General features: G+C 42.8%; 1 protein-coding gene across 2 annotated transcripts in view; it reads right to left on the bottom strand.

Moving 5' to 3' along the window:
• Nucleotides 1-13,767, bottom strand: part of Dnaja3 (DnaJ heat shock protein family (Hsp40) member A3) — a 28,624-nt gene that overhangs the window by 3,694 nt on the left and 11,163 nt on the right. For both annotated transcript variants that reach the window (XM_071605796.1, XM_071605797.1), the window contains exons 6-10: nt 12,683-12,830; nt 12,262-12,326; nt 8,819-8,947; nt 7,756-7,871; nt 7,046-7,143 (exon numbers count right to left, since the gene is read on the bottom strand). In XM_071605796.1, coding sequence (XP_071461897.1) covers nt 7,046-7,143; nt 7,756-7,871; nt 8,819-8,947; nt 12,262-12,326; nt 12,683-12,830 — 556 coding nt within the window. The remainder of the gene's footprint in view (nt 1-7,045; nt 7,144-7,755; nt 7,872-8,818; nt 8,948-12,261; nt 12,327-12,682; nt 12,831-13,767) is intronic.

Raw genomic sequence — 13,767 nt, forward strand, 5'->3', positions numbered from 1 at the left:
TCACTTGAGCCACATCCCTAGCCCCCCAATTCTATTTTAAATAGGGCTCAAGGGGAAGAGGCTTCTTCAGGAATAGGATTTACTAGTGGAGAGATCAAAAGACATGAAGAACTGACTTTAGCATACAGATAATCAGGTCTGTAAATACACTACTTCCTCTCTCTCTCTGAGCCTGAGAACTAGCTGGGGTAGAAGAAGGAGTCCCTGCAGGATATCTGGGCCACTCAGGACACAAATGTGAGAGCTTTACTTCCAAAGCTTCTCTAAATAAGGTTGGTACACAATGCACTTAAAAAAATAAAAATAAAAACAAAAACAGGAACTGCACCACTGGAAGTTGGTTCTAGCTGAAAGGGCTGCACAGTGCTTCTGGCATACAACAGGATCCAGTGAAGGTCCAGGAGTCTTCCCAACACACCATTAGTGCCTCCTGGAGAAGGGTTTCTATGCTCATCTCTCCCTCAGACACTTCCCAGCCAATGGTTAGGAAAACAGATCCAGATAAACTCATCCAAAGTTATTGTGGAGTCAGGCTTGTGCCAAGCACTGGGCAAGGTGCCAGGGACACAAAGAGGAAATGAGCTGGATGAAGTGGCACACACCTGTAATCCCAGCAGCTTGGGAGGCTGAGGCAGGAGGATGGTTCAAAGCCAGCCTTAGCAATTTAGCAAGGCCCTAAATAAAAAATAAAAAGGGCTGAGGCTGTAGCTCAGTGGTTAAGTGCCTTGGGGTCCAATCCCTGGTACACACACACAAAAAAAAAAAAAAAAAGAAGAAGAAGAAGAGAGAGAGAGACAAAGAGAGAGAGCTGGGGTTGAGGCTCAGCAGTAGAGGGCTCGCCTAGCATGTGTGAGGCTTTGGGTTTGATCCTCAGCACCATATAAAAATAAATAAAAGTATTGTGTCCAACTACACTAAAAAATAAATAGTAAAAAAGAGCGAGCGAGCGAGATAGATAAAGGTCTAACACTTATTTGTTGTAGGCAAAGTTTTTCAATGCTTGTTCTAAATTCCCCAGTTACAGAGTACACTTGATGAGGATAGGGGCCCCATCTCTTCATATATAATTTCTCAGACTGTAGTTAATGCTAAATGGACATTTTTGTGCAGGAACCAAGGCCAAAAGGACTCCAGGATCTGGTTTCTGAGAAAGGGGCCACCCCACAGTGGAGAGGGGCAACCCACCCTCACAGCCTGAATCAGCTCAGGACTGCCTCCCACTTTCTATATCTTCTCCCTCACCTTCCTCTTACTTTCACCTTGCGTAAAGGAGACATCCAGGAGCACTTTTGGCCTTGGTAGAGATAAAAAATGGTGTAGAAAATTCCAAAATCACTTGTATTGAGCTCCGGAACATGTTTCTAACTTATAGCTAAATAAATGTGTGTGTCCACAAGAATTAATTATACTCAAAACAATGAACCACATTGTGTCCCTAACTCAAAAAAAATCACACAGTAACTGCAAACTACCCCACTGCCTGTGCTTTTTGCCAGATGTACCCACTGAGCACTGACAGTGCTGAGCTCCCAAATATTCTACAGTCTTCTGGCTTCATAGGCTGAAAGAGAGACTAGAGTCTGATAGCATTAGGACACAAAAATAACCAAGAGATATTAAATTTGTTAAAATCTTTAGGCTGAAAATGTGGCTCAGTGGCAGAACATGTGCTTGGCATACACAAGACCCTGGTTCCACCACTAGCACCAAAACAAAAACAACAAAACAACTTTAGGCTGTTTTATGTAGACCTAAAGCCTAGACACTTCCACCGGACTTCTATATACCCTTTTCCTGTGATGAAAGCAAGTCTTCAAAGACACTCAGGAATTGATCTGTATCTGCAAACACTGATCTGTACCTACAACATCTCTCACTAGGCTTTCTAATGATGCTCCAAATCACGAGTACATAGAAAGTTCTGTGTGTGTGTGTGTGTGTGTGTGTGTGTAGTGGGGATACATGCTCACATGTTAGGCTATAATCTCAAAGGGCTATTAAAAAGTGACATTAGGGGCTGGGGTTGTGGCTCAGTGGCAGAGTGCTTGCCAATATTAAAAAAAAAGTGACATGAAGACTGGAAATATGGCTCAGTGGTAGAGTGTTTATATAACATGTATGAGGCACTGGGTTCTATCAGTAGCACTCTAGTACCTTTATCCCACAAACCATTACTAAGCGAATGCAAACTGCTTATGGTACAACTTTAGTTTTATTGAATGCTTGACCCAGTCTAATTAAATAAATAAAGCCTGTTATTAGTGCAGTTGCTCAGAAATGGGTATTATATGAACTATAATGTTTTCATACGTAGATTGCAGAAGTAACTTTTTTCATGATCTAACGAGAGGCCTACCCACAAACAGGTAGCAAACCGACAGCATATTCTCTCTCTCTTTTGAGTTGTAGATGGACAGAATGCCTTTATGTTATGTTCATTTCTATGTGGTGCTAAGGATTGAATCCAGTGCCTCATGCATGCTAGGCAAGCGCTCTACAACCCTGGTCCCCTCAGTCCCTTTTTATCTTCTTTTTGAGAGAGGGTCTTGCTACATCTCCTATGCTGGCTTCAAACCTGTGAACCTCCTTCCTCAGCCTTCCAAGCAGCTAGAATTATAAGTGTGCACCATCACACCCAGGTCCAACTCTGAATTCTTTTTGTTGGGGGTACCAGGGATTGAACTCAGGGGTACTTGACCACTGAGCTACATCCCCTATTTTGTATTTTATTTGGAGACAAGGTCTCACTGAGTTGCTTAGCACCTCACTTTTGATGAGGCTGGCTTTGAACTTTGTGATCCTCCTTCCTCAACCTTCCAAGCTGCTGGGATTATAGGAGTGTGGGAGTGTGCCACCACACCTGGCCCAACTCTAGATCCTTTTTTTTTTTTTTTAAACAAGAAATTAAACAATCGATCAATAAATATATGAAAAAATGTTCAGCGGCTGGGCTTGTGGCTCAGTGGTAGCATGCTCGCCTAGCATGCATGAGGCACTGGGTTCAATCCTCAGCACCACATAAAAATAAAGACAATACAGTCCATCAACAACTAAAAAAAATATAAAAAAAAAAAAAAAAAAGGAAGGAAAGAAAAAATGTTCAGCATCTATAGTGATTACAGAAATGCAAATCAAAACTAACCTAAGATTTCATCTCACCCTAGTCAGAATGGCAATTATCAAGAATACAAACAACAATAAACGTTGGCAAAGATGTGGGAAAAAAGGTACATTCATACATTGTTGGTGGGACTGCAAATTGGTACAACTATTCTGTCTGGAAAGCAGTATGGAGATTTCTTGGAAAACTTGGAATGGAACCACCATTTGACCCAGTTATCCCACTCCTCAGTCTATATCCAAAGGATTTAAAATCAGCAAACTACAGTGATGCTGCCACAATAATGTTTACAGCAGCTTGATTCACAGTAGCAAAACTGTGGAACCAACCTAGATGCCTTTCAATAGATGAAGGATAAAGAAACTGTAATGTATATACACAATGGAATATTACTCAGCATTAAAGAGAATAAAATTGGCATTTGCAGGTAAATGGATGGAGTTGGAGAATATCATGCTAATAAGTGAAGTAAGTCAATCCCAAAAAACCAAAGGCCAAATGTTTTCTCTGATGAGCTGATGCTGATCCATAATGGGGGGTGGGGGACATGGGAAGAATGGAGAAACTTTGGATAGGGCAAAGGGGAGTATGGGGAGGGGAGAGGGCATGGGGGTAGGAAAGATGGTGGAATGAGATGGACATCATTACCCTGGCATATGTACGATTGCACAAAATGGTATGACTCTACATCATGTACAACCAGAGAAATAAAAAGTTTTGCTCCATCTGTGTACAATGAATCGAAACACATTCTACTGTCATGTATAAAAAAACAAATAAAATAAAACCTTAAAAATGTCCCAAAAATTATTTTTAGTTGTCAATGGACTTTTTTTATTTATATGCAGTGCTAAGAATTGAATCCAGCCTCACACATGCAAGTCAAGTGCTCTATGACTGAGCTACAAGCCCAGCCCCAATTCTAAATTCTTAAATGCCTTTTGCAAAATTATGGCTGGGAGCCAAAGTTTCCATTGGAATGCATCTCTGAAAATGACAATAGAAGTGAATAGAAAGAGTCTGTCATCCCAGCAGCTCAGGAGGCTGAGACAGAAGGATCATGAGTTCAAAGCCAGCCTCAGCAAAAGCAAGGTGCTAAGCAACTCAGTGAGACCTTGTCTCTAAATAAAATACAAAATAGGGCTACGGTTGTAGTTCATTGGGCAAGTGCTCCAATTTCAATCCCTGGTACTCTCCCCTAAAAAAAGAAGTGAGTAGAAATAAATATAATTTGGTATACCCATTTCACTTTTTTTTTTTTTTTAATATTTATTTTTCAGTTTTCGGCGGACACAACATCTTTGTTTGTACGTGGTGCTGAGGATCGAACCCGAGCCGCACGCATGCCAGGCAAGCACGCTACGGCTTGAGCCACATCCCCAGCCCCCCCATTTCACTTTATAAGCAACTTTTCAGAGGTTAAACAAAACTCAGCAAAATTAATGTCATCAAGAATCTCGAGGGCTGGGGTTGTAGCTCAGTGGTAGAGCGCTTGCCTTGCACGGTGAGACATTGGGTTTGATTCTTAGCACCACAAAAAAATAAATAAATAAAGGTATTGTGTCCATCTACAACTGGAAAAAAAAAAAAAAAAGAATCTCAAAAAGAAGAGCTGACATCTGTCACACAGGAGGCTCCAAATAAATCCTGGTAGAATGAGGGAACTGGCCATCAGGGCTAGGAACCACAAAAATAACGAAGTTTCCAAGGACACTCACAAACAAACTACATAATCAACTCTCAAGCTATCAGGGGAGATTTAAAACAAGTGGGAGCCACTAAATTCCTAATAATTTTTTTCCTTTCTTTTTAGTCCTGGGGATTGAATCCAGGGTTATTTTATCACTGAGCTACATCCCCAGCCCTTGTTTTTTTTTTATTTTGAGACAGGGTTTTACTAAGCTGCTAAGGCTGGTCTTGAACTTGCAATTCTCCTACTTCACCTTCCTGAGTAGCTGGGATTACAAGGATGTGTCATTGCTCCTAGCTTAATACCCAACATTGTAACATGGTAAAACACCAATACCACCAAGGCCATACCTAGCCAACAGTGAGGCCTCTTGTTGGCAGGAGAGAAGGAGGACAACTGGGTACAGAACAAATGTCACATACCACACAACTACAGGAACATGTAGGTTTAAGGAAGAAGCCAGAGGTGCATACCAGAGTTTTGTAAAATAACCAGTCCCACTTTTTTATTAGTTCAGGAAATATAACAAGCCAGGCACAGTGGTACATGCTTATAATACCTGCTACTCAGTAGGCTGAAGCAATTTAGTGAAACCCTGTCTAAAAAAAAGGGGAAAAACAAAACAAAACAAAAAAAGGCTGGGGACCTAGCTTAGTGCTTGCCTAGCCCAACCCTCCACTTCACTGGTAAATCTGCTCCCAGCTCTGAACATCTGCTCTAAGACCATTTGAGTTCTGGGAACTCCATCCAGGATCCAGACAAAAACTGATGCAATGAGGAAGAAACATGCATAGTCTGAGCCACTGACCTTATGGGCACGGCCTATCCTGACATGACCTGGGTCCCAATCAATCAAGGTCCCCAACCCCCATAAGAAGAGGGACAGCAGCTGTGGGTGCCATTGTTGAAGCTCTGACTGGCAAATATGCTCTCTCTCTTTTTTAATACTTTGTATAATGAACTATATTTAAACAATATAATGACATGGTTACATCACTCATACATACAGCCACATACGCAAAAGATTAAATAAACCAAATCTGCAAAGAAGTTTCAGTTTACTTGAATTAAGTTGGATTGAGATAATTTGTGACACTAATTTGAAACATTCCTGTTTGTACTGATTTCTAATCTCATTTCTATAAAAAATCTGAACTTTTTTTCTTTGAAATAGTATCAAATATGCTCTCTTAATCCACCAACATTCAACAAAACTGCCAATGGCAGGATCTCTGCATTCAGTGTGACATATTTATTCCCTGCCAAATGAATTCAAAGTTACCCTGCTCTAAAAGAAAGACTGAACTCCGACTTCAGTTTTTCCTGCCCTGTGGTTACTGTTGTTTACAAGACATTCTGGAATCCGGGTGAAGTATTCTAGCCCAGAAAAGCACAAATCTGTTCTATTTGTCTTTTTATTTTACTTTTTTTTTTAATAAGCACTCTATTGACTAAGCTATATTCTTAGCCCTGATCTGTAATCTTTTTTTTTTTTTTTTAATATTTTATTTACATTCTAGTTTTCGGCAGATACAACATCTTTGTTTGTATGTGGTGCTAAGGATCGAACCCGGGCCGCTCGCATGCCAGGGAGCGCTACCGCTTGAGCCACATCCCCAGCCCCTTTATTTTACTTTTTGGGTGCTAGGGTTTGAACCCAGGGGCACTTTATCACTAAGTTGCATCCCATCCCCTTTAAAAAAATTTTAAAAATTTTACTGATGCTTTAACCCAAGAGTACTTTACCACTGAATTACATCTCCAGCCCTTTTCATTTTTATTTTTTATTTTGAGGCAGGGTCTTAGTTGCCCAGGCTGACCTGGAACTTTTGATCCTCATGCCTTAGCTTCCATAATGGCTGGAATGATAGGTGGTGTGCACCACCTTGCCTGGCTCATCTGTTCCTTAACACTGTTGTGAGAAACTTTCATGGAAGGATGTGCCCAAGGTCACAAGACAAGTGGCAGAACCAATCCTAGAACTCAGAATACCAGCTCTGAGACACACAGAGCTGCCTGGGACAGGAAACACTCCAGTGCTGTCCTCAGCACACAAACACAGAGAAAGGAAGAGGCCACAAGTCCGCTCCAGCTATGTCTACCCACAGCTCCCCTTTTTCAACAGAGCTTTTTAGGGGCTTCATGAAGACCCAAGTGGAAACCCAAACATGCTGCCTATCCAACCGCTAAGGGATTCAGAGGCCCCCTCATGTCTGCACCTCCAGACCCCTTACCAGTGCTTGTGTGGGTGACACCATTTACTGTCCCCTCCACATCTGTCTCGTCCTCAGCATAGCTCAAGATGAGGCTCTGCTGCCGGCTCGTCAACCTCCTGTGGACCAAGCACAGTAAACCTCTCTTAGGACACACATGCAGCCACATTCCCTCACAGCATATAAGAAACGTGGGACCCAGACCCAAACCGGACACCTGAGCTAGTGATGAGATCCTGGCTCCTATGAAGCTCAAAGCTCTTACAAAGAAGAGCTCCTAAAATACCCTAAGTTCTTTAAATAACTGTCACTGCAGCTATGACAGACACAAATTGCTAGGGGCAAAGAAGGGCTTATAAGTGTGTGTATGAAACAGGTAAGAGATTATCTAATTCATCTCAGAAAAAAAGAATGAGGGTCAGAAGAGCAGATGGGCACACCCTGCCCTGGATGCCCACAGCAATACAGCAAGTGCTAAGCATCTCTTATGTGTCATTCGACAAGGTGGACTCATTACATCCAATTTGCAGATGGGGAAAGTGGGGTTGGACACATCTGACTTCATGGAGACATGACCAATAAGCCAAAAGCATATGGGGCATCTGAGCTGCTGGGGCAGGACCTGGCAGGTGAAAGGCTCAGCAGGCACCTGCTTGGTAGATGAGTGATGGACAAGCGTGGGGCTGGTAGGTGGGGCTGGTAGGTGGCTATGGTCTATTTAGGGTGCTTACTTTGGAACTCGGATCTTGACATGAATGTAGTGGTCACCATAGCCATAGCTATTAATCCGGGGGATTCCTTTCCCAGTCATGCGAATCTTCTGGTCTGTCTGAATCCCAGGGGGGATCTACAGAGAAAAGAAAGTGGTGGTGCTCCCTGGTTCCTGCTGTCCCAAAGTAAACCTTTTCACTACACAAAGGCCATCTTGAAAGGACTCCTTGCACTTGGGTTACTGGAGCAAGCCTGTGATCACCCAGAAACTGGCTGAACTGGGTCCATGAGGCATAGCCTACAACCAGGACTTGGGGGCAGTTCTGGGTGGTAAGCAAGAGTGAGTGTGAGACCTGGGAAGAGAAAAAGCCAACACAGGATGCAAGGCTGGGTTTATACTCCCTGGCCCTCTATGAGCTGGATGCCAATGGACACTATCTCCATGGGCAAGTCACTCCAAAGTCCCCCACACCCAGAGATTAAAGAAGGTCCTAGGTAAATAAAGACAATAGTGGGACCTGGAGGAAGGGGTAAGGGTGTGGGTGAGCATAGGAAGCTACCATTATATGTGTGACTGAAATCAGAAGTGGCCAAGGAGAAGAAATGTAGCCCAAGAGGCATTTGCTCTTGTTGCCAGATATTGAAGGAAACAGCAAAGAGAACCTACTGCAATGATACACTTCTTTTTCAATATTTTTTTGTCAATGGACCTTTTTTGTCAATGGTGCTGAGAATCAAACCCAGTGCCTTATGCCACATGCTAGGCAAGCACTCTACTACTGAGCCTCAATCCCAGCCCACAATGATACACTTCTGCATCATAGGTGCACTCAGTTCCTGAGACCCACTGAACAACAGAGAAGGGGAAGCCAGCCAGAACCTGCTCTCCAGAGTTATCCAGTCACTGCCTGGCCTGTGACTCTCACTCAAGGAACAGCCCAAAGCTCCTAGTGCCCATCTCCAAACCAGAATCCACAATATGCCGGAGGATCACAGGTATCAGGATGCATATCAACCATTTCCCAATTCAGAATAAAGAGCAAAAAAATACCAGATGGCAAAGACATCTCTGTATCATCTTACCGTCACATTGATTGTCTCATATAGGCCCTGGGCTCTGGCAGTCCCCCCAAGAATAGCTTGAGCTATAGAAATAAAGAGGTCGGAGTGGATGTCTGCGCCGTCCCTCCGGAACACAGGGCTCTTCTGCACCTAAGGCCAAACACAAGATGAGGTGACCACTGAAGAAGTCCTGCCGGAGGCTAGACATCAGCACATGTCTCACAGACCCTGCACTTACAGCACAATATCAAGAGAAAGAACTGCACTCAACAAACGCTGCAGACCCCAACCTCCACAATCACACATGGTGGGGGAACATCTGAACTTCCTTAGTCCATTGTTTCATTGTGAAGAGAAATAAGAACATGAGGTTGGCTTTTTTTAAACTTCATTTTATACATTTATTAGTTTATTTATTTATTTAATGTGATGCTGAGGATTGAACCCAGGGCCTCACATATGCTAGACAAGTGCTCTACTACTGAGACACAACCCCAGCCCATGAGGTTGCTTTTTGAACATTTTTTAAAATGGTATGGAGAAACACAGACTAATACATCTGCAAAGGTGAAAATAACTTGATAAATGCTGCCTCCGAGACAGACTGGCAGCACTAGAGTTGATTCCATTTTATAAATACCATCTCGCATCTCAAAGACATCCTCTGCCATCAATAGTGTCTTTTTTTTTTTTTTTTTTAGCTTGCAGCACTGGGCATTGAACACCAGGTCGCTCTACCACTGACTACATCCCAGCCCTTTTTATTTTTTATTCTAAGATAGGTTTCCCTAAGTTGCTGGGCTGGCCTCAAACTTGTGATCCTCCCACCTTTGCCTCCCAGGTATGTGCCTGGGATATCAGGTATGTGCCACCACACCTGGCAATGATTCCTTATTCTCTTCTTTCCCTCTATTATTAGATAGGAATACAAGCTGAATTCTATACCAAACTTTTTTTTTTTACACACTGGCTTCCAGCTTTCTGCCTTCATCTTTGATTTCATAGTCTAAAAGATTTACCCTTTACATTATTTTTACTTGTTTTTCTTTTCTGTGGTGCTGAAGATTAAACCTAGGGCTTTGCATATGCTAGTGTGCTTTTATTGTTGTTTTTTTGCGTGAGTACCGGGGATTGAACTCAGGGGCACTTGACCACCCAGCCACATCCTTAGACCTGTGTTCTCTATTTTATTTAGAGACAGGGTCTCATTGAATTGCTTTGTGCCTTGCTTTTGCAAAGGCTGGCTTTGAAATCGCAATCTTCCTGCCTCAGCCTCCCAAGCTGCTAGGATTACAGGCACGCATCACCAGGCCCAGCCTGTTTTTTTTTTTGCTGCTGGGGATTGAACCCAGGGCCTTGTGCATGGAGGCAAATACTCTACCAACTGAGCTACATCCCCTGTCCTTTTTTATTTCACTTGTTTATTTTTATTTTTTTTTAATGTGGTGCTGAGGATCGAACCCAGGGTCTCGCACGTTCGAAGCAGGCGCTCTACCGCTGAGCCACAATCCCAGCACCCCCAGTCCCTTTTTTTTGAGACAGAGTCTCACCATGTTGCCAGGCTGGCCCCAAACACTCAGCCTTAAGCAATCCTTCTGCCCTGTCCTACTTCAATAGCTGGCAATATAGGCATGCAGCACCATGCCTGACTGCCTTTGTTTTAAATTATGAAATACAACTAGAAAAAGGAAAAACAAATAATACAGCAAACACAGTGCACCCACAACCTGGCTCTGAGAACAAAACATGACAAATGAAATCAAATAGTCGCTGCTCCTCAGTAAACCAATAACCCAATTTGGAACTGCCATTCCAGCCAGCAGGCATTTACTTCTGCTGTGCATTTCCATGTCCTAAATAAATATAATCTGTCTTGTCTTGAAAACTCTATATCCTGTGTTCCCCAGGCTATTGGGACCTGCTTCCCTGTCATGGGTAACGAGGCATCTTATGGTCACTTGTGACTCTCATTCTCTCCTCTGGAGGGCTCTGTAGTATCTCTGTGACATAGCAGGGTGCAGTGTCCATTCTCTGATTTATTTGTTTTTATGTGGTTCCAGGGATTGAACCCAGTGCCTCATGCATGCCAGGCAACTGCTTTACCACTGAGCCATAATCCCGGCCCCCATTTGTATTTCTTCTTTTGAGAAGTGTCTGTTTAATTCATCGACAACTTAAAAAATTAAAAAAAAAAAAAAAAGGGAGGGGGGGGGCTGGAGTTGTGGCTCAGTGGTTGAGCGCTTGCTTCACATGCGTGAGGCACTGGGTTCGAACCTCAGCACCACATAAAATAAGTAAGTAAGTAAGTAAATAAATGGATGAATGAGAAAAGATTAAAAAAAAGAAAAGAAAGAAAAAACCATACCTTACTAAGGTCAGTGGCGCATGCCTGTAATCCTAGCAACTGGGGAGGCTGAGGCACAGAATTGCAAGTACAGACTCAGCAACTTAGCAAGACCCTATGCAACTTAGAGAGAACCTGTCTCAAAATAAAAATTAAAAAGGGTTGGGAATTTATCTCAGTAAATAGTATCCTTGAGTTCAATATCTAGTACTAATAAATAAATAGATAGACACGATAGATGGCTTTTGCCATTCCTATCAACAATATGATATGTGAATAAAAACACATGGTGGGCTGGGGTTGTGGCTCAGTGGTAGAGTACTTGCCTAGCAAGTGAGAGGCACTGGGATAGATCCTCAACACAATATCTAAAGATATTGTGTTAAAAAAAAAACAACACATGGAGGTGGTCTATTTTTTTTTTTGTTTTATGTTTCTAACTTTTAAACTCCATGAGGAAGTTTTATTCTCTTCACACTAAGCACAAAACCTGAAGAGCAAGACAGTTAATAACCATGTTGATGTGGCCCTTCTTCCCTTTAGAAATACAACAGCAAATGCCAGGTGCAGTGGCACACACCTGTAATTCCTGTGACTCGGGAGGTTGAGGCAGGAGGATCGTGAGTTCAAAGCCAGCCTCAGCAACTTCATGAGGCCCTAAGATACTCTGCAAGACCCTGTCTTTAGTAAAATATTAAAAAAGTGCTGGGGATGGGGCTTAGTGGCTAAGCATCCCTGGGTTCAATCTTTGGTATCAAAAAAAAAAAGGAAAAAAGAAAAGAAAAGAAACACAACAGCAAGTCAAATACAGTGGCACACACCTATAATTCCAGCTACTCGGGAGGCTAAGGCAGGAGAAGCACACGTTTGAAGTTAACCTGGGCAACATAGCAAGACTGCCTCAAAATAAAAGGACTAGGGGTTGTAGCTCAGTGGTTGAGTACTTGCATACCATGTACAAGGCTGCAGGATTGAACCCAAGTACTATAAAAAGAAAAAAAAAAAAAATGCAACAGCAAGAGATATGCCACAAAGCTCCTACCTCATGCCAACAAGTAGCTTTTTACACCTGTAGCTACAGAGCAGAGTCCTAACAGAGGCTGTGCAGGCCAGCACCTACCCTGAATGTGACAAAAATTTCTCGTTTTCCCACAGGCATCCTCACAGTTTGGCCATCCTCGACTCCTAGAACAAATTTCCAAAGAGAACAGTTATGGTGGAACACCCCATAGCACTTCCCAACCAAGATCCAATGATTAGCCATAGGCTTCCTTGCTCATTCCTGTTTCTTGTTAATGCTGGTCTCAACTAAAGACAGGGGACAGCAGAGAGAAAATGGTGGGATGGGAGTTGCTCTCCTACCAGGTGGGAACAGAACAAGCACATTTCAAGGATAAGTGAGTCAAGGGGAAATAGTCTAGGAGATTCTAGTTCCTTCTCCAGCCTGGAGCCCTAAAGCCCTCCAGCTTCTGGCAATAGTCAAACACACAGGGCACAGTGGCTTTTGCCCTTTCCTGGGCATGGGGGGCCTGGGTACCTACCTGCAGGCACAGGGATCACTACTCGCTTTTTCTGCTTGGCTTGTCCTGCTCCTCTGCAGATCACACAGGGAGTTGTGATGATGGAGCCCCTGCCACCACATCTCCGACAGGTGGAACGCATCACAAAAGGGCCTGTATTGATGGTTTCCTGACAAAAAGGAGAGGGAAAATTGTATTTTTGGGGGGGGGGGGGCGGGGGAGATAATGGGGATTAAACTCAGGGTAACTCGACCATTGAACCAAATCCACAGACCTATTTTGTATTTTATTTAGAGACAGGGTGTCACTGAGTTGCTTAGTGCCTCACTTTCTGAGGCTGTCTTTGAACTTGTGATCCACCTGTCTCAGCCTCCTAAGCCACTGGGATTACAGGTATGTGCTATCACAACAAAAATGGTACCCTTAAATATGCAAGCAAACTGATGCATGAGAAAAACGTTTGACTAAAGGCTTCTTCTTTGTGTATTCATGTGCCCTAAAACACACTGCCTAAGAAAACAGACATGGGGGCTCACTGCCAGCCTGATTTTCTAGAACACTGACTTCTGAACTCTTGAATACTGATATGTTGATGTGATCTAAATAATGAGATACTTGCTTCTTTCTATCTGAACCCCTAAAGCTCAGCAACACATTTAAATATATTATTTCCCCACTAGTTACACTACCTTTGAGCTATATCCCCAGCTCCAGGAACTCTGTAAATATTGAATGTCTGTTAATAGGAATGCTTTCCACATGGTATGGGTTAACAATTCTAAAACTACTTTAGTGCTATAAAATTGAAGAATTTTTTAAAAAATGAATATTTATAAAAATAAAATAAAATATAGTCCTAGGGAATAAATCCAGGGGCACTCCACCACTGAGCTATAACCCCCTGTTCTTTTTTTTTCTTTGAGACAAAGTCTCACTGAGTTTCTCAAACTTTCATTCCTCTTGCATCAGCCTCCTGAGTTGCTGGGATTAAAGGGCTGCACCACCTTGCCCAACAAGGAAAACATATTGAGGATAATAGCAGCTAGATATCTGTTACAGAAAAAAAGGTGAAACTATCACTTGAACTCTTGGTTTTTGACAGATGT

Source organism: Marmota flaviventris, chromosome 19 (assembly GCF_047511675.1).
Source record: "Marmota flaviventris isolate mMarFla1 chromosome 19, mMarFla1.hap1, whole genome shotgun sequence".
Lineage (NCBI taxonomy): Eukaryota > Metazoa > Chordata > Mammalia > Rodentia > Sciuridae > Marmota > Marmota flaviventris.